The sequence below is a fragment of the Crocodylus siamensis genome, chromosome 5 (assembly GCF_052110815.1).
Source record: "Crocodylus siamensis isolate JL-2025a chromosome 5, ASM5211081v1, whole genome shotgun sequence".
Lineage (NCBI taxonomy): Eukaryota > Metazoa > Chordata > Crocodylia > Crocodylidae > Crocodylus > Crocodylus siamensis.
In genome coordinates this window covers 76,868,629-76,895,406 of record NC_143399.1, presented here as the reverse complement: position 1 = coordinate 76,895,406, position 26,778 = coordinate 76,868,629, and the positions used below count along the sequence as shown (strand labels likewise).

The window sequence follows — 26,778 nt, the reverse complement described above, 5'->3', positions numbered from 1 at the left end:
GAGCGGGGAGGTTCTGCAGGAAGCCCCACATGGAGGGCTGGCCTGGCTCGGCCCAATGGCATGTGGACTGGGAGCCATGCACCATCGGGCTGGGCAGGAAGCCATACATGGAGACACGGAGTCACATGCCAGGTGGGCTCCTGCTTGCCTCCACATGCAGTTTCCCACTGGAGTGCTGGAAGCCCAGCATGGAGTCTGCCTGGCTCAATGGCATGCGGCTCCTGGTCCATGCACCTTCAGGCCAGGCCGGCCACGTGAGGGTTCCAGTGCTTCAGTGGGAGGCACAGAGCCTGCGCAGCCTCATGGCGCGCAGCTCCTGCCTGCAGTGCTGTGAACTCCATGTGCTGGCATGGAACCAGCCTGGTTTGGTGTGAAGGTATACGTCAGTGGGCTGGGCCGGTTCCATGCCAACACGTGCAGCCCCTGGGACTCAGCCAGAGGTGTGCACTGCCGGGGGCTCTGCCTGCCATGGCCATGAGTGCCGCAAGGGCCCACTGCTTGCTGCGGTTGAGCTGCCAGTGGTGGTGGCTGTGCACTACAAATCCCACACCTGCTCACAAACCCCATGTACTCCCATGCCCACAACCCCCCCACACCCCCCACACTTTCACAAATCTCACACACCACACCTACCCCCAGCCATACCAAGTACCTGCATATATTTCTTAAGAAAGTTCAAATAGTGTTATATTTAGTTTAATATGTTAAAAAAGTAATTCATTTTGCATAATTTGAGTTTTCCTACACATAGTTTTGAATTTTTCTGCACATAATTTCCTGGGGTGTACAGAGTGGTCTCAGCAGGAGCTCTGATTTCCATGATGAAAAACCCCAAATCAAATGCCAAAATATGTAGGTATTTAGAATGTATTTTATTATAGTGATTGTGAGGCACTAGTAGGCTTCCAAATTGCTCTAAAACTGTAAATATATCAATAAAACATTGTGTTCAACTGATACCTCTCTCTCTCTCATATATACATATGTGTGTGTGTGTGTGTGTGTGTGTGTGTGTGTCAGTCTTTCAGTTTGATCATTGATGTTTTGGAGTTTTAATCAAAGAATTTGTGTGTAGGGACGGGACAGGACGGGGTTTTATCAGAGAATTTGTGATTTTTTTTTTTTTACCAGAGAAAATGAGGATTCCTGATTGTAATGTAGATGCAAAAGAAGTGTGCTACTTAAATCGGGGAAAACCTGCCAGTTTTTTGAAGAACATAGTGGTAGCCTGATATGAGAGGGATCAGTTTGTGCCTCTGCATTACACATTAGGGCTGTGTGATGCTTCAGTTGCTGTTTTGATTCAGTGGAGATTCGACCTGATTTGGCGGCCAAATCTCCGAATCTGAATTAAATCAGAGGACCCTTTAATCTCTCTCAATCAAATCAGAACCCTCTGAATCGATTTGGAGAGATTCGGTGATTTGAACATAGACACAGCTTTAAATATTTTTTCTACATATGTCAATGTACCGGGCAGCTCATGAACGCTGAGATGGTGGGGCAGATGGAGCATCCTATGGGAGCGCATGGCGGGGAGGTCCCCAGTATGCTCAGCAGCAGACCTAGAAGTGGATCAGAAGCACTTCCATTCCACTTCAGGGTATGCCGCAAAGCATGTGGGGGACCCCCTGCCCCCTGACTCAGGAACTGGTGCCTCCTGAGTCTGGGGGGACACCCGGTGTCTGCCCACAACAGATTGCCAAATTGTGGGGGGGCAGAAGCCCATGCACTCGGCGTCAGACCCAGAAGTGAACCAGAAATACTCCTGTGGGACATTCCATCCACCCCACCATCTCAGCATTCACGAGCCATGCCTGTTACCTGGAGGTATGTAGAAAAAACATATAAAGCTGTGTCTATGGCTGAATCACTGATTCTCCAAATCAGAGTCAAATCTTTAGATTTGAATTTGGCTGAATTGAATGAGGACACTGATCCGACTCAACAAATCAAATCACTGTCTCTTGAATCGGGCCAAATCCAAATCAAAAAGGGCCTGCTTTGCACACCCCTATTACACATGCTGGCCTCCATGCCATTCAAAAATAAGGACAGCAGTAATCATCCATGCAAGTTCATTTTGGAGGTGAAGGAATTTAGTAGTGTGCCAAGTAGCTTTTGTAAATGTGGCAGTAATGTCCTAGGTCCTTTTGAGTAAATGTTGGTGTAGAAATTTGAGTCACTAATAATATTACTTGTTCATTCCCAGACGTGCCTTATTTGCCATGTTAAAGCAAATCTATGACTTATCTATCCTGAAGTTCTGCTCATGGCAATAGCCAATGCATATTGCTTCAGAAGAAAGGGAAAAACTGTACAGCATTCCCTAATCAGTTGTGAATTGTTTTGTGTTCCTACTGAAGCTATTCACTTATAGAATGGTCCCAATTTATCTGCAGCGCAAAAAGAAAAGTTATGTGTTTTCTCTAATATTAGTTATTGTTTCATTTATTTATTTTGCAGTTGAGCCAAAACGTCCTAATGCAAACACACAGGAAGGCTCAGTCCTTGACCTTAAAAAGCCCTTACAGGCTAATAGATAGGTCCAACTTTGTGTCGAAGAAATGGTATGAGAGATTTTTTTTTTCACAAAGTTGACTGATTCTTGACTGAACTGGTGACTAGGCCTGCGTGAATGGGAAAATATTCAATTCAGATTCGACCGATTCGGAGGACAGTAATTCGATTCAGAGATTCGGATCACTGTCTTGAATCAATTCAGCTGAATCAGCTTTGGAAGATTTGGTGCTGATTCAGAGTTATTCGGTGATTCGGATCATCTGGGGAGAGGCAGGCATGGCCAGGTGGCTTCTCCGGCTGTGCCTGCCTCTCCCCGGGCACAGGGAGCTGTGGGAGAAGCCCCCATGGCTACCCTGCCTGGCCCCATCCCCCACCTGGCCCCAGCCTAGTGCTGTCACTCAAAAAGAAAAGAAAAAAGCCCTGCACTCACCGGCTGCAGCAGGGGCTCTGGGTCCATGTGGCAGAGCCCCCCTCCCTGCACAACCTCCAGTCCCTGATCTCCCCTTCCCATCCCCCCGTGGCCCAGCTCTGCCCCCAATGGCTGCCCTGCCTGCCCCTGCATCCCATCAATTTAAAAAAAACAAAAACCCAGCCCCTCACTCTCTGGTTCTTGAAGCAAGTATTGGGACTTGTGGCAGAGCCCCAGCCGCACAGTGTGTGGCAGTGGGGGCACGGGTATAGTGCAGCTCAGCAGGGCATCACACGCTGTCTGGGAGCGGGGGCCACTGGAGATGAGCGCTGCTGAGCTCTGGTTCATTGCTGGAGCCATCCCAGTTCCCAGACAGCGCACAGCACCCTGCTGAGCCACGCTGCACCTGCGCCATGGGGCAGCTGTGGTGCAGGTGCCAAGCGGGGGGGCCGATTCCTGCTGCCCCATGCTGCGTGGGGGGGCTCTGCCACAAGCCCTCAGAGGCCCTGATCTCTGCTGCCAGAGTCGGTGAGTGTGGGGCTTTTATTTTTTCTTAAGTGCTGAGTCTGGGCTGGATGGGGGATGGGGCTGGGAAGGACAGCTGTGGGGGCTTCTCCCACTGCTCCTCTGGCTGTGCCTGCATCTGGAGTCACGGGGGCTATGCCCTGCTGCTGCTTGCCCAGCCAGCGTGGGGGCATAGTGTGGCTCACTTCAGGGGGCAGCAGGGCATAGCCCCCACTCCCAGCGCTGTCATGCCCGCAGCAGCACTGGGAGCAGGGACTCTGCCCAGCCAGCACGGAGCGCACGAGATGTGGGGGCTCTGCCCTGCTGCTGCTTTCCCCCTTCCACCTGGAAGGAGCTCTGCCTGCATCCCGCCCTGGCAGGGAAAGCAGCAGCAGGGCAGAGCCTCCGCTCCCAGTGCTGCCGCACCCGCATCCCACGCCCACCCCCATGCCTCCCTCCCTGAGTAACACGCCCCCTTGCCCTGACTTGGCAGCTTGCCCCAGTCCCTCCTTCTGCCACATCCCTTCCCTCCCCTTTCCCACCAACCCAACAGACTTACCAGCTGGAGGCAACTGTGTGAGCTGCCTGTTTAGTCTATGGCTGAATCGCCAAATTGGCCAAAGCTTTTCTGAATTGATTCAGATGCTTCGAATACATTTGAAGCTTGTACTTGGTTTCTTGATTTGATTTGAATTTTGAGATTCAGTCCCTGAATCAGGCTGAATTTCCTCTGAATCGAATCGGCTCCCAAAGCTTCGCACAGCCCTACTGGTGACATTCATTGCTGGAATGCAAGAGAATCTCTCTCTGGTATGATTTGTCTCCTTTTCAGCTTCCCTTTCTTCCTCTTCTCTTGGCTCTTATTGCAGTCAGAACTTGTGGATAGGCAAATGCAAATTTAGTGAGAAGCATCCAACCCAAGTGTTGCTCTTTACTTTCAGGCAGCCATTTTAAACAAATGTAGTGGAGGGGGAACAGTTATTTTAAAGCGCCCCTTTTTTCCTCAGTGAAAAGGTGATTAACAGTCCTTTCACTTATCAGAAATTCCTCCTTTAAGGTGTTTTCCATCTTGGAGAGGTTCCCAAAAAGCTCTGTAAACACATTCCTCACCTGAGAGCAGCTCCAGTCTTCAGGCAGAAAAACAATACTCATTACATACCTTTGTCTCTTTCCGTATGTAGCTATCCTGTCAGCCTGGCTGCACACAATTTAAAACAATAATGACTTCTATTGAACTAGAATAAATGCAAGTCTTTCAAGAGGCAAACCCCGTGCCTATTCCTACATCCAGAAGGTTGAAAATTCTTGCCAGTTGTTCTATGCTTTGATTTCCATTGCTGCGTAACACAGCAACCTTTTGCTTGCCTTGATCTTCACAAAGGAGGGGAAGTTGCTTTTAGAGCTTTTCATCCAGAAGGATCCTAAAGGGCTCTCTGAACTAAGTTTCTCTCTCTCTTTCTCTCTCTCAGGCTGCACAGCTGATGTCTGGGCAGTCTACAAAACCCTGAGACCAATTAATGGGCATGCCACTGAACATCAAAGAACATGCAAGGTTAGATTGCAGTACTGAGTAGTATTCATTAGTCGACTTTATGCAGAATCCTAAGCGAAGGAAGAATAAAAAAAGCAATTAGAGCCTTCTGGTGTCATGAGTAACTTGACATCCAAGCAATTGATGCAATATAAAACTGTGCCCACCAGAAGCACTCAGTGCATTTTTTTTCCTAGTTCCTAGAGTCAGCTCACCTTGTGCTGATAAGATTACTGTCTGAATCATTGCCAGGAAGGTGTTTTTGGGATCTTGGTTTTATCATTCATTCACCAAGACTGCAGCAAATAGCATCTTTAAAGTAAAAAATCAGAACAGTATAATAGATTGATTATTTTGTCTTTTGCTCAATTATTTTCACATGCTTGTGAGGCAACTAGTTTAATTGTCTTGATGCATCTGAGTGCTGGACTGTAACCCACGCAAATATTGTGTGGGTTTACTTTTTGACAGTTACTTTTGGCACCAGAAGCCTGGCTTTTACTTTAACAAAAACACAACTACTGTGTCATTGTTGCTTATGATTGCAGCTTGTTCACAGGGAGTGAAAACAAAATGGAGACATACACAGTTCTTAGAAGGCTGATGCCCATATGGGAGCCTGATTCTCCAGGGTGTTTTACCAGCATTATGGCTGGGTAGCTGGATTTATGCTGGCATAAAAGCAGCATAACAAATATAGGGCAGGGAAGAATCAGACCATCAGAGTTCTGGTTTGTTAGAATCATTACATCCTAGTAAGCTGTACCTCTGTATCAAAAGGCACAGCAAAGGGAGCTCTAAACTGTTAGGAAATTATAGCTTTTGACCTTTATCCCATTTTGGAAACACACTGATAGTTCCATAATTTCTTGTGCATAATTCCTTTCTCTTCTCAGCTCTGGGATTCACTTCAGCTCACTTGAATCTGCACCAGCACTTTTTACTGTTTGCGTGAGGATTCATCCATTTGTTCTATACCAAAGCTGTGTAAACATCCAGAACTCAATGGTGTTTGGTGTGATTGCACATTAGTGTCCCTCATGGTCCGTAAAAGGAGGCCTTTATTCTTTTTCAAATGGCCAATTCCTTTTTCTTCACAACATGGCATCTGTAAAGGGACAAGGAGAAAGGGTGAAAGGGGGTTCCCAGCGCCGCCCTTGGGAAGCTAACTGTACTATGTACTATCTTAAACTAAGCTCAAGTATTGTATTGCTGGAGAATAAGATACAAAGAAGAGTTGATATGAATCAATGGGCTGCACATTTTTCAGCCTTTCCAATGACATAATATATTCGTTAGTTCCAGCCAAAGACTTTTCTGTACTTGTTTCATTGTTGTTTTTTTACTGAGCCCTTGAAAACTTCTTTCCTTCATTTGCTTTAATAGGGAAGAACAGGGGGAAGGAAGAGAGAGGTTTCCAGGACAATCTGAGGCCAGCACAAGTAAAATTACTATAACTGAGGTCTCTGAAGCCTTAATGGGTTGCAGGCACAGCTCTTAAAATATTTTGGCTAGAAGCAAAATTGGACTTATTTTTTAAGCATCTCATTTAATCTCTTAAGATTCAAAGTAAAAAGTAAAGTAGAGAAGTTAAAATAATTATCTTGCACATACATGTAGGTTGAGGGATTGAGCTCCAGTTTGGAGCAGCTGCATGTCTGCAGCCACTTTCCCCTAACCCTGTCCCTCCCACTTCCAAGCTCTGGGGGGAAGGGAGTGGAGAGAGCTGAGGCTGGCATTCACCTAAACTGCGCTGATGTAGGTTGTCTGAGTACCACTGGTGGTATGTGTACCATGGATTGGGAACCGCTGCTGTAACCCATGGTGCTTCCTCTGAAATGCCATGCATTACAGCTAGGTGCTGCACGCTTGTCAGCACCTTGTGTTCCAGCCTAGCTGCAAGTGGCCATGGACCTGCACTTCCCAGCATTTAAATGCTGCCAGGGCTGGAGTTACCCATGTATGTGGGGGAGGGGTTGGGTAAGTTGGTTCCTATCTGTCCTGAGTGGACCCCAAGCCACTGAAAAAGTCTGGAGCAGAACACACCCCCTAAGTGCTTCACACAGGACTTTTTCAGCCCAAAGCAGTCCCTGTGGGAGGAGGAGGAGGAAAGAAGCAAAGTATTGATTCATAGGCAGCTGGTGCCACCTTAGTCAGGTGGGGCACCTCAGCAACTGGTGTGGAGGGGAGGTCTCCTTGTGGCAAACCTCACTGACTGGGAAGCAGCCATGCTGCTCCCAGAAGGGTCCACGGCACTACATCCAGCGCTCCCACTCTCTGTCTACCGCTCACGGGGGGCACTGGCACTCCTGCCTGTCCCCCCGTCGATCACCTAAGTGGGAAGCGTGCCTAAAGGGGTACACCAGTGCTCTCAGAGGGTACATGTGCACCCCCATGCATCCCCTATGCATTGCCACTGTTGGGATTCCAGCAGATAGCTCTGTCTGCTGTCTGTAGAGATGTTCTGTTTCCTGAGAGAGAGTCTTTAGGGAACCACTTTACTCGGGTTGCTCCCAAAGTATTTGTCTCCCAAAGTGGCCACTTTTACTCTAGGAGAAACATTACAAACATCTGTATTCTCATGGTTTCTCTTGAGAGAGCTGAGACTCACCCTGGAAAAACTGAACATCTGTCCAAGCCCATAAACAATGCTTATTAACTACAAGAATAACCTGTGCATACTTTTCACTATGCTCAAGGCAAAGAAGCCATTACTTGACCTCACCCTCTAGTGTGAGGCACTGTAAATTTTGCCTACTTCATATAAGTAACCCTGGATAAATGCATGCCTATTCTTTCCAGATACCAATGGAATTTATATTACTATTAAAAGTAGTATAAGTTACATGGGGTTTTGTTCCTCTGTGCAGGACCTATCTTTTTTCCTAGCATAATTTGATCAGTTGAAGTTTGAAGTACATGGAGCTGTATCCAGAGCACCTGAAATGTTTCCCCTGTTTACATGGGACCACCTGATTGATGGCAACACCTGATGGGTCTGCTTTTAAGTGTCTGGTGACAAAGGCTTATTAGAAACCCTGGAGGAAGTTTTGGGGGAGGCATATCTGAAGTTGGTTCACCTGCAGCAACCCCGTGACATGACACAGGATTTCCAGGGCCTGCCTCTGGTGTTTTGTTCATTCCCCAACCCTCTTGCAGGGCTGCTGGGGAAGAAGCTGTACCTGCCATGGCAAACATCTCAGGGAGAGTGCAATTCCACTCAAAGCCTTCCCCCCCATCTCAGTTCCTCCATCCCCCATCCCCCCAAAACTACTGGGCTTAGGGCTATCCAGTAAGGGTGTGCAAAGTGGGCCCTATTCAATTCAGATTTGGCCCAAATCAGGGGCAGTGATTCGATTCGTTGATTCAGTTCACTATCCCTGATTTGATTCGGCCAAATCCAACTCTGAAGATTCAATGCTGGTTCAGAGGATCAGTGATTCTGACATAAGCACGGCTTTAAATAGTTTTTCTACATACCTCAAGGTACCAGTGCGGCTTTTGAGGGCTGCAATGGTGGGGCTGATGTAGCATCCCATAGGAGTGTGGAGGGGGGGCCTCCATGTGCTGGGCAGCGAATCCAGAAGTGGACCGGAAGTACTTCTGGTCCACTTCTGGGTCCATCAGGGAGTGTGCTAAGGGACCCCCCTGTACCTCCCCCCCCCCCCTCAGCAGTCAGCTGTGGGGAGACCTTGGGTGCCCCTCCAGACCCAGGAGGCACCAGTTACCAAGGCAGAGGTACGGGGGAACCCCCCCACACGCTGCCCGGCAGACCCAGGAGTGGACTGGAAGTGTTTCTGGTCCACTTCTGGGTCTGGTGCCAAGCAGGCTGGGAAGCCGCTTGCGCTTCTGTGGGATGCACCCCAGCATCACAGCAATTCGATTTAGAGAGATTAAAGGGTCTCCTGATTTGATTCAGAGCCTCGGCCACCAAATCAGGCCAAATCTCCGCCAAATTGAATCAGGGACCAAAGCTTTGCACAGCCTTACTACCCAGCTTCTGTAGCTTGGCTGTACCTTTTGTAGCAAAGACTCCTTGGGGTGTACATTCTGTTGTCTCTAAGTCAGGGCCTGGGGTTGGGTGTCCCACTTGCCCCCCCGGTTATGCTACTAGGTATAGGATTTTGTATGTGGATCCACTCGCCAGAGGCTGATGCCAGCCCAAAAAGTAGAACTGGGTCAGTTTGTAATAGCATATTTTCCAGTGTCTTTGGCTACAGCTCAAAGTCATCAGTGCTTTGGAACCATGTAGTCACCCTTCCATGAGGCAGGACCCTTGGCCCTAGCCTGCTGTTCGGTGGAGCACTGGGCCCATATCTTGGCCTTTGTTCTGTGTAGATGGGCTGGAGGAGGGAGCCTTCCTCCTTTCAGCACACAACAGGCAGCAACTGGAACAATCATGACAGGTCAAATATCAGGATTGTGTAATGCACTAAAGACTCTGACAGAGCACTTTTTAAAACCATTCCTAATCCACCTTTGATAGCACAGAGACACAGCCAGGTGGGCAGACTATACAAGTTTAACAACTAGCAAACTACCTTAGGCCAGCAGTGCTCACATTTGCTTTCATGGGGTGGATGAGTGGTGTGGGGTTAGTCCATGGGCCAGATCCCACATGCCCTAAGCCTGCCATGCCCTATCTAATCTAGACCCATATGGTATTTATACATGTGCTCCAGGAGTGTGTGTGTGTGGAGGGGGGGTGGGGGGGCAGCTTTAATTAAAGTGCCCAGAGCATCTTGTGTATCAGCATCCATGTGCTGAATAATGGTGGCAGGGTTGCTTTAACTACAGTTTGTCAAACGAGCTTTAGTTAAACTGCCCCTGCCGCCGTTTTTCAGCACAGAGTTGCTAATACATATATGATGCTGGAGTCTGCTGGATCACAGTGTTACCACATTCCAGCAGACTTGATTAATTGAGCCTGTTCTATAACTATGTGCTGATCCAGCCTTGGTGCACATGTATAGGTGTCCATGTAGCCTGATCCAGTCACGCACAAGTATAGACATCTTGGAACTTCTGACTTCCAACTATGGACATTACTGGTACTCCTTTTCTAACTACCTAGGTTAGGTCACACCATAGCACTAATCTCAATGGTGCTGTTGCCCTTGGATGTGATGACTGCAACTTCAAATTCCTCACTAGGATGTGAGTTCATAGGAAGTGAATGCCGACTCTGTAACAATATATAGGACAGTACTGTGCACCACCATAAGTCTGCAGAGTCTCATTGAATCCAAAGATCCCATGCTTTGCATGAGAAATTACCTCAAACTTTCCCCAAAGCATTTTGGATGGCTCTTAAGATGAAAGTTGAAGATCTGTTGGGATTTTTTTCAAAAGGGGAGGAACATGGTCAGCATGATCTCTGAACAAAGCAGCCCTAAGGCCTAGGACAGAGTCACTCAACCTTCAGCCCATGTCACGCTGTCATCCAGCTTGTGGGGCTCTCCCAGGGTCTGGAAATGTGGTAGCCAAGAGCAGTGGCACCATTAATTCCTGCTCCCCTGCTGATAAATTTTCAGAACTGTGGGGAGCCCCACAGCCCAGATAATATTTTTTTAAATGAAATTGTGAAAGCCTCTTTTTGGATTGTTTGATTTTTTTGCCACCCTTCCCCAAAAAAGGCTCAGGGTGGCTTACAAAAGACACATTAGCTCCAGGTAAGAAAATATCAAGGAGGGTCAGTCAGTGTAAAACATAAAAGTGTGATAATCTAGAGGTGACTATTGACATGTCTTATAAAGCAACAAGTTCAGGTTGTGGAAGATGCACTGATGCCTACATCGGTATAATTTTTAAAAAATACATTTAAAAAATCATTCACTATTCTGGCTTATTAAAAGGTGAGCGCAATAGAAAGAGAGCAGCTTAGGAAACATAGTAGAGGGCCATGAAGAACAACAGACTGAAGTGGGGTACGGTGAAAATTCATTTATTTTCCTATATTTTCCTTAGGATACACTCTTTTTCTATAAATAAACAAACAAAAAAACACTTCAGGTAAGAATTCTGAGTCTTACACCCTTTAATGATTTGTATAATGTTCATGTAAGCCAAGCTTGTCTAACATACAGCCCGCTGGCTGCCATGGAGCCTGCTGAGGCATTTTCTGTGGCCCACGGTGCTGTGATGTAAAATGAAAGTAAACACTGTTTCCTAATGGCTGCTGAAGGGCTGGGGAAGGGACAAGGTTCCCACACACACGGTGTCAGCTTGACATTGCGGACGTGGTGTATGTGGATAGAAGAGTAGCCATATGCCTTTTGGGACAGGATGAGCCCAGCCAGAGCTGCAGGGACTCAGCTGCACTTTCCCCCTACCTGCGTCGGTCAGTTCCAAGTGGCACGCGGCTCCGCTGCCGCCTCTGCTGACTGGTGCCAACCTGGGTGGGTCTGTCCCATCTGGAGCAGCACGCAGCTGAAGTAGGCTTCCCACGTGTTGCTGGGGACAGGAGGAGGCTGGCCAGGTCGGCACCAGTCAGCAGAAGCGACAGCGGAGCCATGTGCCACTCGGGACTGACCGGTGCAGTCAGGGGGAAAGCGCAGCTGAGTCCCTGCCGCTCCAGCCAGGCTTGTCCCATCCCGCGCGGCACACGGCTCAGCCGCCGCTTCTGCTGGCCGGTACAGACCCAGCCAGGCTTCTCCCATCCCCAGCAGCACGTGAGGAGCCGACTTCAGCTGCATACTGCTTTTCCTGGCCGGTGCTGACCTGGTTGGGTCCGTCCCATTCGGAGTAGCATGCGGCTGAAGGTGGCTTCCCACAAGTTGCTGGGGATGGGAAGAGTCCGGCCAGATCTGCACCGGCTAGCAGAAGCAGCGGCGGAGCCATGTGCCGCTCAGGACGAGCCTGGCTGGAGCAGCAGGGGCTCAGCTGCATTTTCCCCCTGCCTACACTGGTCAGTCCCGAGCGGCACATGGCTCTGTGGCCACTTCTGCTGGCTGGTGCCGACCTGGCCGGCCTCTTCTCATCCCCAGAAGCATGTGGGAAGCCAGCACAGGGGGGCCTCGGCAGGCGGGGTCCTGGCATGACCTGCAGGGTGTGGCGGCAGGAGCCGGTGTCTGCCGGACGCCGTGCTCCAGGCTTGCAGTGCTGAGGCCACCGGGGCTGCGTGCATGGGTAGCCGGGCACCACGGTGAGCGGGGCTGTACGGGCAGGTGGGTGAGGGGCTGCGGTGCAGTGGCCGCCTTGCTCCAGCCCCCCTCAATGCTGGCTTGTGAGGCTGCGCTGCTCAGGGGATGGGGATGTGGAGCTATTTATTTCTCCCCTTCAGTCCCTGGGGCAGTAGCTGGCTGGATGTAGAATGGGTCCCTCCTGCCCCTGCCCACCAGCAGCTACCATGAACCTTTCAGTAACAGGCAGGTGCAGTAGGGCTACACAGGCAGGGTCTCTCTGGCCCAGGACAGAGGGTGTTTGAATATGGCTCACCGGCCCACTGGGTGGTAAAAAGTTCATGATCCGGCCCCACATTCAAAAAGGTTGGACACCCCTGATGTAAGTTGTGGTCACATACCAGACACCATTAAAGTAGGATGGTACTGCAGCATTTCTGAGGGTAGATAGCAGCTACTTTTCTGTATATGCTTATCATGGAGACACACACCAGAATGAACTGGCAGTACTATACGCTGCACTTAAAATGCAATATATTTACCAGTTGGATAGTTCAATGTATCATAATTTGAAATTCTGGAAAGCTTCAGCAAGTGCATTTTTAATCCATGTGTTTTACACTTTTGCTGTCTGTACCAACATAAGTGCTTTGTTTATCTGTTTTATCTGAGTTGTGCACCTACACATTGAGAAGTACTTATTGTGCTGAAGCCACTAAGTAATGCAAGAGCTAGGAGACCAATTTAATGCATTTTTGAGGTGCTCAGATCAGGAAATATTTCATTAAAATGGTTAAGACTAACCCCTAGCTCACAAGCCACATGCATGTGTACTGTGTGTAAGACCAAATGGTGTTTATAGATGTGCTCCAGGAGACAGGAGGTGTGGGGGGTGCTTTAATTAGAGTGGCTCTGAGAGCCGCTTTAGTTAAAGCACCCAGAGCATCACATGTATCAGCTTCCCCCCACTAAAAAATGCTGGCGTGGGGACACACCACAGTTGCCATTTTTTGGCACAGGGACACTGATGCACGTGATGCTGGAGTCTGCTGGAGTGCAGTAATTACCACTCCAGCAGATTTGATTAATCGAGTCTGCTCTTATGTATTGTAATTACAGTGTCAGAGCAGCCTCTCTGCATGTGGTTAGGTGCCCATAGTTCCTGGAGATGTGCTTTGTTAGCAGCAGATAGCCCGCAAGGGAAAAGCCATGGTTTCCTATGTTTTTCTCCTTTAAAGGAGAATGCATTTTAAAAATTTTGTTGATAGTTTCATAGTTGGTAGGGTCGAAAGAGACCTGAGTCCAACCCCCTGCCATGGGCAAGAAAGAAAGCTGGGGTCAAATGACCCTGACTATGTGACTATCTAGCCTCCTTTTGAAGACCCCCAGGGTAGGAGTGAGCACCACTTCCCTTTGAAGTTAGTTCCAGATCCTGGCTGCCCTGACTGTGAAGTAGTGCCTTCTGATGTCTAGCTGAACCTACTCTCAATCAACTTGTGGCCGTTATTCCTAGTTACTCCTGGTAGTGCTCGGGGGAACAGGGACTCTCATTCCCTGCATGTCCCCCCTTGGTAAGTTTATAGACAGTCACCAGATCCCCTCTCAGCCTTCTCTTGTGGAGGCTGAACAGGTCGTCCCGTAACCTCTCTTCATAGGGCCTGCCCTACTGCCCCCTGATCATGTGGGTGGCTTTCCTCTGGAACCTCTCAGTGCTGTCCACATCCCTTCTGAAGTGTGGTGCCCAGAACGGGACACAGTACTCCAACTGTGGCCTGACCAATGTCGCCTCCTTGGAATTGCTCGTGATGCATCTATGGATGCATGACAAGGTGCAGTTAGCCTTACTGACCACGTCCTCGCATTGGCGGCCCATGTTCATCTTGGAATCAATAATGACTCCAAGATCCCTTCCTGCCTCCATACTGATGAGAAGGGAGTTCCCCCGCCTACAGGTATGCTGCTGGTTCTTTCTCCCTAGCTGCAGTATTGTACACTTATCAGTATTGAATCCCATCATATTCTCATCCACCCACCCCTGTAACCTGTCCAGATCTAGTTATAGCCTGTCCCTCCCTTCTAGCATGCCCATCTCTCCCCACATCTTAGTGTCATCTGTGAATTTTAACAAGGTGCTTTCCACCCCCTTGTCCAAGTCGCTGATAAAGATGTTGAACAGTATGGGCCTGAGGACCGAGCCCTGGGGGACTCCACTGCCCACATCCCTTCAAGTAGAAAATGACCCATCCACCACCACTCTCTGGGTGCGGCCCTCTAGCCAATTTGCAACCCATCTGTGTAGGCATCAGCACCACAGTTGCCTAATTTTTTGATGAGAATGGGGTGAGAGACAGTGTTGAAGGCCTTCCTAAAGTCCAGAAAGACTATGTCCACCATGACACCTGCGTCCAAAAGGCCTGGTCGCAAAAGGCAGCCAGGTTGGTCTGACAGGACCTGCCCCTAATGAACCCATGTTGGTTGCCCCTGAGCAATCTCCCCTGCTGTTCCTTCACAGATGTACTCTTGGATAATTTTCTCAAAGACCTTCCCCAGGACTGAGGTAAGACTAAAGGGCATATAGTTACCTGGATCCTCCTTCCTCCCTTTTCTGAAAATGGGGACCACTGTTCCATTTTTAAAGCTTGTTCATGACCCTTTCATATATTCTTGTGACCCACTTTTGGGTCGTGACCCACAGGTTGAGAAATGCCCTAGTAGCATGTCAGTGGGGAGCTGTCAAGTAGCCATGTTAGCCATTGCTGCCATTTGGCAACAGTGAAAGGTCTGCAATGGTGAGGTGCTATTCTGCTCAACTTCTACCCCCATACACTACTAGGTACAGGGGCTTCATGGTCAGTGGTGACGTGTAGGGGGTACATAGAAGTGCACATGCACCCCCTGAGAACACCAGTGCACCTCCTGATGGGCCTCACTCACCACTTAGGCGATGGGCAGGCGGGAGTGCTGATGCCCCCCCCTGCAAGCACCAGGGCCATCTGCTTCCAGAAGCAGCCACAGCCACTCTCAGAAGCAGTTGCAGCGATTGGCCACAGGGGGTCCCCCCAAGCAGCAGGATCTGCTGCAGGGGACCCCCCACCCCTGGTTGGCAGGATCAGCCTAAGGGGACCCCCCCCCCCAATCAGCATGTGCACACACTGACAGGCTGTGCTCCCCGCTTAGGCGATGGGAGTGCCAGTGCCCACCCTGCAAACGCTAGCCAGGGAGTGTGAGCGCTGAATGAAGTGCCGTTGCCACTTCTGGGGGCGCTGCGGCCGCTTCCCGGTCAGCACGATTGGCTGCAGGGGACTCCTGTCCTGTTTGACGAGTTTGGCTATGGAGGGGACCCCACCCCCTGGTTGGCACGATTGGCTGGGGGGGGCACATGCCCCCCCCAACTAAGGTGGCACTAGTTGTCCATGGTTTGGACTGCAGCCACAGCCACTGGAACCTCTACCCGCCTGCTTATGCTTGAATCAAAGATGAGGGGCTTTTTTTCTCCATGTTGGATGGGAAAAACACTTTATCTTGGATTCAGGTAAATACAGTACTTTTCCTTTCAGCCTACACCAGTGTTACTTGTCTAAGTAACTTGACCAGCAAACTGTCTGCAGCACATTCCACTTCAGTGTCTCCTCATTATCTCTGTGAATCATGGGTTTGGTCCAAACCTTCCAGCATGGTATCCCTTCTAGCTTTCTACCTCTGTCAGTCTTCCTGAAAGTGGTCCCACACCATAGAAAACTTGTCTTTTAATCAGCTTCTGGCACTTTCTCTGCCCATCTACTTCTGACAGAGAATTTCCAGGCAGTAACTGCCTCCTCTTTTCAGCTTCTGGGCAGGGAGTCATTCAAAGCCGATGTAGGCAACTGTCAATTCTCTGGATCATGGTGTACGTGTAAGGTCTGGTAAGGTGCCTGATGAATCTGCTTGAACAGTCTTGGAACCATCACATCAAGACCTTCAACACATACGTTCAGGCAAGAGTATGGAGGAGTGGAGGCTACCCAAGACCTACCATCCCCCCCACCACTGAGACAAAATCCAAAGGTTAGACTGTGTACAGACATTCAGTGCCTCTGGTTGTAGCTTCTGCCAAAGAGCAACAGATAAGAACTGCAGCTGACTGCCTAAAACCTCAGTGAGAACACGTTAGTCTTTCTCCAACCAAGGAATGCCCACAAAACTGGCAGGAAATCTGCTGCTGTAGCTGAATGGAGCCATTCACCACCAATGGCCCTTGATTGTCACAGCTTCCAAGAGGCAGTCTCTTTACAAAAAGTGTCTGCACTACTTCCATGGTGCATTTCAGAGCACTGCTGAGAACCATGCCCTCCTACTCTCCACTCCCATTCCATAGATGAGGTGAAAATGAAGTGGTGAAGCTGTCAGAGAGACCTTCCAAACAGTGCTGGACATGTTGGAGAGAGCGCTCAAGAGTGGTGCCATCAGGGGGGCATTCAAGGCCAAATTAACCTCTCCATTTTTTAATTTGGTGCAGGACTAGGTGGACGCAGCTGTGTTTCTTGAGGATGCTCTTCAAGACCAGTGTATTTGTGATAAAGGCATACTCCGAGAGTCGAGTCTTCATTCCAAAATAGAGGCTTTAAGCCGAACTGAAGATTCCTTTGAGGATAGAAATGAAAATACTATGTGCTGTCTACAAAACTGTAATAAAATACTTAGTTTGGCAGGTGTATGACTGATTTCTTGCATGTACATCTTTGCACTCTTTCTGCAGGTGTGGGGCACTGCATTTCAGTATATGTAAGGGCTTGGCAGATGAAATAGTTCCTTTGCCCTCTACTAAAGGGCTGTCACAGGAGCTGTCAGAGATCATGTGTCTATTGGACCCTTCTCAAGTGGTGCAAGAGATGAGGAATGTGGAAAGGATTTAAGGAGAGAGAAAAGGTTAAACAAACTGGATACCTTCCTGCTTAAATAAGCTTGAAATGTTTCAATGTCGGCATTTCAAGTGCTATTACTAGATTTCCAACAACCCATTAAGATGAATAAAGGTGATTTTGTGGCTCTGAGCTGTTGTTCCAGATGGTTTGCAGACTCATCAATTCAGTCATGTTACTGTGCACTGTCATCCTGATCACTGTATTAGTTGGACATGTAATGTTTTGAAGGGTAGATTTGAAGAGGACAGATTTACTGTCTGAACCACAGTAGTGTAGCATAAAGGCTGGGTATGGTAGCAAATTTTGCAGCTGACGAATTGTGGAATGAGTGAGGGTCTCATTAGGCTCCAAATTCTTGGTTGTAAAAATGTGCCAAGTCTCTTCAGCACTGTGAAAAAGGAGAAATTGTGATTTGCATTAGCATTTGAGCACTTCCATCATTTTCAGGAAGCACAGTTTTGTTTGATGTCTTTCGTAGGACAAACTGCATCATTGGGAAAGATGTTAGGCAGGCTTTCAAGTACCAAATGCCCTTCCTCAGGTCTGAGAAAGCCAGGGGTGGATTAAAAATTTTGGGGATCCTGAGCCAAAAGAGTGTGGGGCCCAAAGCTGATTGCCCTGCACACCATCTATGATAGAAAAATTGTCAATATGAAGAAGGCACAAATCTAAGAATGCACTTCATTTGTTATGTTTCAGATGACTGGAGTAATTTGAGCTTTAAAGGTGGAAAAATCCCAGGAGTCTAGTATACTTATACCCCATTATTTCCACTATGAACAGCCCATCCCTCCTCTTTCCTCCAGTAAAGGCAGTGGTGTGAGGTGCTCTGTCTACTCCATGCCTATTACTGGCAGTTAAAAGAAGAGTAGAACCACGTTGGCTGGCAGCTCCTTCTTCTCCTTTCCCCTTTGCTGTGGCACCCCGTGTGTGTTAGAGCTTTGGGATTCCCAAAATACCTTTGCATCATCCTCAGTTCTGTACCTTTTGTATTCCGCAGTATTTGTTCTCCTCAAGTTAGCTCTTGCTCTTCGTGTGTGTGTGCGTGTTTTCCTTTGGTTGTCCTTATTGTCTCCAGATCTTCTTCCAGTCTTCCCTATGTGTTCCTCTCAGCATCTTTCTTTTGGGAAATGGGACTTGTAGTGGTGTTTTCTTTATGAACATCCCTCTTCAGAGTTGCTCTGTATATTCACACACACATAGAGCATTTAACGTATTAAGACAAAAAGGACTTAATTCATTACAGAGATTAATTCAACTCAGTTGGTTAGAGTATAGTGCTAATAACACTGGCGTTGCAGGTTTCATCCCTGGTTAGATAAGATGGTCTTTTGAGGTCCAGCCTTATTTGTCTATGTAATCTCATTTGGAAAGGCATACACTTTCATGGGCAACCACCCATAAAAACTTGTGCCTTTCCAAATGAGCTGGTTTCTATGGTGCCACCTGGTCCTGTCTTCTGTTTCGCTTAAGACTAACACAGCTAACCAGCTCTCTTAATTCATTATAGTTTTCAGAAGCTAGGAAAGGGGTTCTGAATAGGGACAGCAGCTCAGTTCATATGGGCTGGAGATAGGGGCAGCAAAAAGGAATTGTGCAGCAATGCGGCAGGGGACTTACTGGAGGCTGGTGCCTTTTGCTGTCATGGACCATTTTTCATGCTTGATAAGGCTGGAATCTAATCTACACTACTAGGTTTTGCTATCAGATCTCCATTTCTGCTAGCAATACTTTAAGCATGTTCTGATTTCATTGTTGGTAATTTTTGTGTAATCTAGGCCAGTGGTCTTCACCGTGGGGGCCTCTATCTGCCCCCCACCTCCCCAGACTGACCTCTGGGAAGGGGTGGTAGATCCTGAGCTGCCCTTTACTTCAAAAAGTGATCTTCACCTTAAAAAGGTTGGAGACTGCTGAGCTGGACATTAAGCCTTAATTGTTTCCACCAGAAATACTAGTAAAATATTTTCTCAGGAAATTCTTTACCTTAACTCTACCCCTGGTGTTCTTGTAGTATGCACTGAAATCCTTGAAGATATGTATTATTTCCCCTGTTTTAAGCACTCCAGGATCATTATTTATACTGTATTATTATAAATGTAAGATAATATTTCCACTTTGCTGATTTTTAAGCCATTGTTGCAGGTATAATGATATAGGTAAGACAGAGCATGTCATTCTGTGAGCACTTTTTTCCATTTGTTTTATCAGAAATGTATTTAAAATGTGTTTAAGAATTAAAATGCAGACAAAAGACCTTTCTGCAACAAGGGTTCAGAAGATAGCATAGCTCAGAGCAGTGCAATTTTTCTGATGCTTAACATGCCAGTATTTCATATTTGGATGAATGACTGCACTTGCTTGACTTGTGCAAATCTAGTTCTAAGCAGTGGCTGAGTTGAATTAATATTTCCAAAGAGGTAAATGGAGATTAGATTGAATGAGTGTGGACTACCACTTCAAAAATGACCAAGACACTTTTCTAGCTACTGTACAAATTTGGTGCAAGGAACCCCTCTGCCAAGTGTGATATTGTGTTAGGCATATACAGATAAGAAAAATGTTGCCACCCAAGAGTACACAATTGAAAGAATACCTGTATTGAAGTGTAATCATTTTCTGTTGTTTTATAATGTCTCGTGATTTTTTTTACTGACAGGTTGCTTTTTTTTTTTTTTTTTGTTAAACAGGACTCTGAATCCCTTGACATATATATACAGAACACGCTCTCTTCATTATATCCGCCTTTCGAGGCGACAGCTGCCACTGTTTTGTGGCAACTTTTCAGCATAGTTGAAAAGCTGTATCGAGGAGATGGCCTCAGGTGTCTAATTGATTTCCTTGTCCCTGCCAAGAGAGCCTTGCAGTGCATTCAGCAAGAAACCTGTGTAAGTATACCTGCCGTGGTGAAGAAACAGAGGCCTCCTTTGTTCCTGGCTTGGGAAAAAAGATAAGGGGGAATTTAATCTCTTAATTAGGGAGCTCTTTAAGTCAAGCAAATAACATTTTGGATAACCAGGGAACACTGCAAATTCTAAATGTACTAAGGAGAGCAAGGAAAGAGAATTATTTACTAACCTCTTGGATTAGTGTCTACAATAGGAGTCAACATATACAACCTGAACAGGAAACTCACTGCAACCCATAGCAACACTTTGGAAGGTGTACTGGAAGCTGGTTGTTTATAACTTGTGCTGATTTAACATATTCCAATATGGGCACTGGAATGAGAGAAGGTTCAAATAAGACTTGAGGTGATTACAGGATGAGGAGAAAAACAAAAAAAACCTTACAAGTCTAAAAAATATTTGTTAAAGCGAGCAGATACTTCAGGAAAAACTTATTGTGGTTATTTTCTTGCTCAAGCGAAGATCTAAAATGTTAGCCAGTGATGTTCCTGCAGGATTGATCTGGTTAACGCTGGTAACGTTACTTAGGGCTTCAAAGGTCCCAAAATCTAAATCCCGATGGGGGAATACTGGAGTATTGGGCTGAAGTGTTTCCTCTAGTTGATCGACATCTGGAGGGAAACGACCTACTCCCTAACTTGGCATTTCTGTCCAGCAGCTCCAATATAATATACAGTTCATGTAGGAGAGAACTGCCTGTGCACTTAAATCCTGGGCAGAAGCTCCCTCTCCCTTCCACCTTCCAGAAATATACTTTCCTTCCAGCAGTTCCTTAGGGAAGTGATTCTCAACCAGGGTGCCACAGCACTCTGGCTATGCCTTGAGATCCTGTTAAGCATGCTACAAGGTGCCATGCAATGTTAGCACTGTTAGATGTGCAAACATAGTTCACAAGATAAAATCAGACATCTCACATAGGTAGAGACTTACTGAATTCGTGGCAGAAGTGGGGTGTGCGGTGGCTTCTTTAATCTTGCAGGTTTCTGTGTATGCCTCTTAGCCGCTGATCGGCAGAGGGTCCCTGCCGCTTGCTGCTTTCCATTCACTGCTTGCTTCTGATCAGCAGGGAGGCAAAAACCATGGTTTTAAATATGGCACTGTTTTTGCCTCCCATTGCTGACTGGCCAAGGGGCCCCAGCTGCCCCGCTGCTTGCTGCTGACCAGTAGGGAGGCAAAAACAATGCCATATTTAAAACTGCAGTTCTTGCTTCCCTGCTGATCAGGAGTGAGCATTGAGCACTGGGGCCCCTCCACTAGGCAGCGGCAGCAGGGCACATGGAGGGACCTGCAAGATTAAAGGAGATGCTGTGCACCCCACTTCCACCACAAATTCAGTAGGTTCCTACACAAGTATCCATTGTGTTAATAATATTGTGTGGTCTTTTTGAGTTCTTTGTAACAGAAAAATTGTTTTATTATTTTTCCATAGTCAAAAAAGAGTGAAAGCTAAGAGCTAGCATTTTCTGAGGGGTGCCTCAAGTCTAAAAAGGTTGAGGATCACTTGCTTAGGAATTAGTGTAACCTCAGCAAATAAATGGGCTCCATGGTGTGGAGTGAGCATGGAGTTCACTGCATCTACTGTTTTGCTCCATATTTTTGCCCATAAATGTGGCTCTTCTCTGCTCCTGTTTCATTGCTCCAGCTTACCATCTTCAAAACTGGAATTATTTTGGAGTCATGCACTTTCTCTTATATCTATTAACTACACTAGGATTTTTCTCTTTCTTACTGGGCCCATCTACACAAGATGTTTAGTTGCCTAATTAGCTCTGCAATAACATCTCAGCATCTACACATGAGACCTTATGAGGCCACAGTAAACTAATAGATGCTGACATAGGTTAGTACTTTTGCACGCAAGCACTATCCTATGGCACCATTATTTAGTGTACCACAGTACACATGTAGACATTGATGGGGCTGGCTGGGGAATGAGGGTGCTTTGGGGGGGGCTGCTTGCTGGCTAGCCCCACCCTGGAGCATCCTTGTGCTCCAGGGGCAGCCCCTCTTCCGAGCTGGGTTGGAGCAGCCCTGGGGTGGCAGCCTGATCCGCTGCGCCCCTGCCAGCTGGGGCTGTGTTGATCTCGCTCAACATGCTACAGTTCTGGGCTCATGTGTTATATGGCATCAGGGAGCAATAACCTGTGGCACAAACTGCTCCAGAATTTATTCAGTCAAATTAATTTCACATGTAGATGCACCCACTGTGGTCTAAATGTGAAATACAACTATTTTGTCAGGGTAGCTTTTCTTTGATGTGTGCAGTCAGGCATATAGGCCAGTCAGCCTTACCTCAGTCCTTGGAAAAATCATGGAGCAGATCCTCAAGAAATCCATTTCTAAGCACTTGGTGGGGAAAAAAGGTGATTAGGAACAGTTGGCATGGATTCATCAGGGGCAAGTCATGGCTGACCAATCTGATTGTCTTCTACGATGAGATGACTGGCTCCTTGGATGTGGTGGAGGTGGTGTACCTTGATTTTAACACGACTTTTGATACAGTCTCCCACAACATTCTCTCAGGCAAGCCAAGGTAGGACAGGCTGGATGAATGGACTGTGAGATGGATAGAAAACTGGCTGGAGTATCAGACTCAGGGAGTAGTAATCAATGGCTCAATGTCTAGCTGGCAGCCAATATGAAGTGGAGTGCCCCAGAGGTCAGTCCTGGAGCCAGTTTTGTTCAATGTCTTCATCAATGACCTGGAAGATGGTATAGAGTGCACCCTTAGCAAGTTTGCAGATGACACTAAGCTGGGGGGAGTAGTAGATACACTGGAGGGTAGGGCTAGGATTCTGAGTGACAAATTGGAGGATTGGGCCAAAAGGAATCTCATGAGGTTCAACAAGGACAAGTGCAAAGTCCTGCACTTGGGACAGAACAATCCCATGTACTTGTACAGGCCAGTGTCTGACTGGCTGGGCAGTAACTCTGCAGAAAAGGACCTAGAGGTTACAATGGACAGCAAGCTAAATATGAGTCAGCAGTGTGCCCTTATTGCCAAGAAGGCTAACGGCGTACTGGGCTGTATTGTTAGGTGTGTTGCCAGTAGGTCATGGGAAGTGAGTATTCCCCTCTATTCAGCACTGGTGAGGCCATATCTGGTTTTGGGCCCCTCACTACAAAACAGATGTGGACAAATTGGAGAGAGTCCAGCAAAGGGCCTCAAAAATAGTGAGGGGGTTGGGGAACATGACTTATGAGGAAAGACTGAGGTTTATAAGGGAACTGGGTTTATTTAGCCTAGAGAAAAGGAGACTGTGAGGGGACTTAATAGCAGCCTTCGACTACCTGATGTGTGGTTCCAACGAGGATGGAGCTAGACTGTTCTTAGTGGTGGCAGATGACTGGTGGCAGATGCAACAAGGGAAGTTTAGGTTAGATATTAGAAAACATTTTCTCACTAGGAAGGTAGCAAACACTGGAATGGGTTACTCAGAGAGGTGGTAGAATCTCCATCTTCGGAGGTTTTCAAGACCTGGCTAGGCAGAGCTTTGGCTGGGATGATCCTAGTCGGAGCTGGTCCTGCTTTGAGCACCTAGATGACTTCCTAAGGTCCCTTCCAACCCTAACTTTCTGTGATTCTGTGCAAAACAGCTATCCACTGACAAGATTTTAAGGAATGTATACCTCTAAAAGGAGTACATTTTCCTTCTGCCTTCCTGTTTTTCAGGCTCAGTAATATAAACATTGAAGTCATTCAATTTTCCATGAACTCTTTATTTTTCAAAAATCATTTTATACAGTGTGGGAGTCAGAGAATGCTAAGTGTTTTCTCTGTCTTGTCTACTCTTGAGTAATTTCCTTTAAATTCCTATTGTGTTTAAACTTGGCATAAGAGTATTAAATTTGCTGTCCTACTTGCCTGTTGTATGTCTGATGTTAGTGCATGTTTTGTTTCTCTTCCACTGGTTTTGCATGGTGGTGATCCCTCTTCTGATTTGCTCTTTGAGACATAGAGATCTGGAGGCATTGTCTGTTTAAAACGATAACTCTTGCCCAGTCCATATTTTTGGTATCAGTGGGCTACCTAGGTTTTCCATTTCATACATATATGCATACATACATATATATTTGTGTATATGTTAATGTAATACTATTTCTTGCTATCATAAGCTGCTTCCATACAGAGCAGCTGTTGTCATGGAGGACTGGGGAAAGAAGACAGCATAATTTTATCCTAGTCACTAAATCCCCCAGCTAACTCATGAGATCTAAAGACTGAATCCAAAAGGCCGTGTTCACATGAGACGCTGGCTGCAGAGTTGTTACTGTACAGTCATTTAGTACTTGCATACCCAAGTACCCAGACGGCTTCCTGGTGACATTGGCTGAACAGTAGCTCATTACTACTGTACAGTAGTGACAAGCTACTATGTAGCTGTAATAAGCTACTGTGCAGTAAGTGTCTCATGTAGACAAGGCCAAAGAATAGCAATGACTGCTGGTATGCAGGAAGGAAAAAAAGGAAGTGAATGTACTTACCAAAACTATTTGAACCTAAGAAAAAGGTGTGCAGTCCGTCTGAGGATTGGCCTGTGTAACAGGATGGCAGATCTTCTGTGTATGCCCACCACATTTTAGGGACCTGCACACAGCTACTGGAATTGCTAAGTGTGGTTTATTAATCCATCCCAGGATATTGGGTAGAATAGAAAGTCTCCCACAGCAAGATGCAATAGAAAGGGGAACAGAGGAGATCCTGGAAGGAAAACTACTGGAACAGCCAAATCCTGGCAGGAAGCTTTCACTTAGGGTGCTAATGGCTGGTGTTGTGAGATTGTACTGTCAGAACAGTATCCCAAAGAGGGAGGCAATTCTTGACTTTCGATCGAGGTCTTTGCTACTTCTGAGGCTACAAGTCAGAGTTAGATTGCTGACCAGCTGTTCTCCTGTCCTTAGCATGAAATCGAACAAGACTTTGCCATACTACAGCTGCATCTGTAGACATACACAGTGCTCATCTGAGGAAGGAACTGAATCACCATCCTGCTTAATCGTTCTTTAGCTGGTTACTGAAATGGCTCCAAAATAGAAATGACTTGCATCATGGATAGGTTATGCATTTGGGTTTCTTTGTTATGTTTTAACTGGAGGTTGTATTGTTTTTTTTATATAGGTTTTTTTCCTGAAGTGTTGTGTTGTATGTAATTTTTTCCACTAGATGGGAAAAATATTAGGGTTTTTTTAATGAACCTTCTAGCATTTTAGCAGTATCTTTATTTTTTTTATATTTGTGTTAAATCCTGTGGTTTTACTATGGGAGATAAGTTGCTTTTAACAAATTTCTTAAGAGATTTATAGTAGGAAAATTCCCATGCAAAAATCGTTATATAGACTCTTAAATTGTTGTTCTGTACATGTTTCAAGAACACACATAAAGACCCTGGAAGTTCAGACCTTAAATTTGTACTTTTTAAGACATCCAAATATTTGATGTGATGGAAACGTCTAGTTAAGATAACCAAAGTACCTACCCCTCTGCCTCTGAAAAGACACAAGCCTAACCTCACCCCTCCTTTGCTGGTAATGTATCAAAATGATACAATAAAAAAACCTAAATGTTGTAATTGGTTTTATAACTGCATATGTCCCAATCCTGAGATTTGTGCTTTGTCATTGTAGTCATCTTTGCTTTTTGTGATCCACGTGTCATATTTCACAGTCTGTAGACGTTCTAGTTTAGTGTCTAATAGCATTTAGGTAATTCTCTAGGACGTGTAGTTAAAGTTGCACCAGCTGGAGAGAAAATGAGAGGAGAGAGCTGTAGCAGATGAATTTGTGTCCTGCTCTACTCCCTCATGCAAGTTCCTGGCTGGTGGAATTGCAGGGCCTAATCCTGAAAGATACTAAGCACTCTGGGATATTGTCATGACACACTGCTTAACGATGATTGGGGGTGCCTATATACCAAGGGAGTCTCTTATTTTGTAGACCATTTATTTGTAGAGCCACTTATTTCCCCTGGGGACTGCTCACAGTTTTATATAAGATAAGACATTCCAGTTTCTGTGGTCACTGATAAGCTGAAACCGTTAAGGATAAATGTGGTAATTGGCATTCCTTGATTTCTCATGGCTCCCGTTTCATTGTTCCAGTTCACCATTTTCAAAACTAGAATTATTTTGGAGACATGCTCTCTTTTATATCTACTAGCTACACTAGGATTTCTCACTTCCTTACTGGGCGCATCTATGCAAGATGCTACTGCACAGCGGTTACTGTATATTTATTTAGTACTTGTATAAAAACGGAGTTACTGTGCAGTAATGCCGGCAAATGCCTTTTTAGTGACACTACCGCACAGTAGCATATTAGTACTGTTTGTGCCGTAACACGCTACTGCACAGTATGATTCAGCTACTGCGCAGTTAGCATTTTGTGTAGGCGTGCCCACTATGGTGTAGATGTGTAATACAGCTATTTTGTGTCAGGTAGCTTTCCCTTGGGGCATGCAATATAATTATCCACAGACAAGATCTTTAGGAACATACCTCTCTAAAAGAAATCACGTTTCCTTCTTCCTTGCCATTTTTCTGCCATGAGGACAGAATTCAGGCAGTTGTGTTTCTGTGATTTAATTTTTGTTGTTTCATTGGAAACTCATCTCTGAATTTCTTAGATTTTTGGTATTCTTTTTATGTTTGACTAAAAAGTTCTTGGAAAAAACTGCATTCAGAATACCGGGAACTTAAATTCACCTGGGCAGAATTCTTGCTTGGAAATGTTTGAGGTAGTTTGAATATGTCTAAACATTAGTAGGAATGCCTTTTTCCTGCAAACCATCTAAGAGTGGCAGTGTGCTGATTTTCCAGGGTGGGGGGAGAATGCTACCTTGGTTATCTGGCCACAAGATGCTGCTTGCTGCAGTTTGTCTTGCAAG

General features: G+C 46.5%; 1 protein-coding gene across 5 annotated transcripts in view; it reads left to right on the top strand.

The window, feature by feature from the left end:
* Positions 1-26,778, top strand: part of PLEKHG4B (pleckstrin homology and RhoGEF domain containing G4B) — a 233,603-nt gene that overhangs the window by 108,100 nt on the left and 98,725 nt on the right. For all 5 annotated transcript variants that reach the window (XM_090049227.1, XM_090049223.1, XM_090049225.1 and 2 more), the window contains one exon: positions 19,677-19,874. Coding sequence is in view for 4 of the 5 variants with exons in the window: in XM_090049223.1 (XP_089905349.1) it covers positions 19,677-19,874 (198 nt within the window). In the remaining variant the exon portion in view is untranslated. The remainder of the gene's footprint in view (positions 1-19,676; positions 19,875-26,778) is intronic.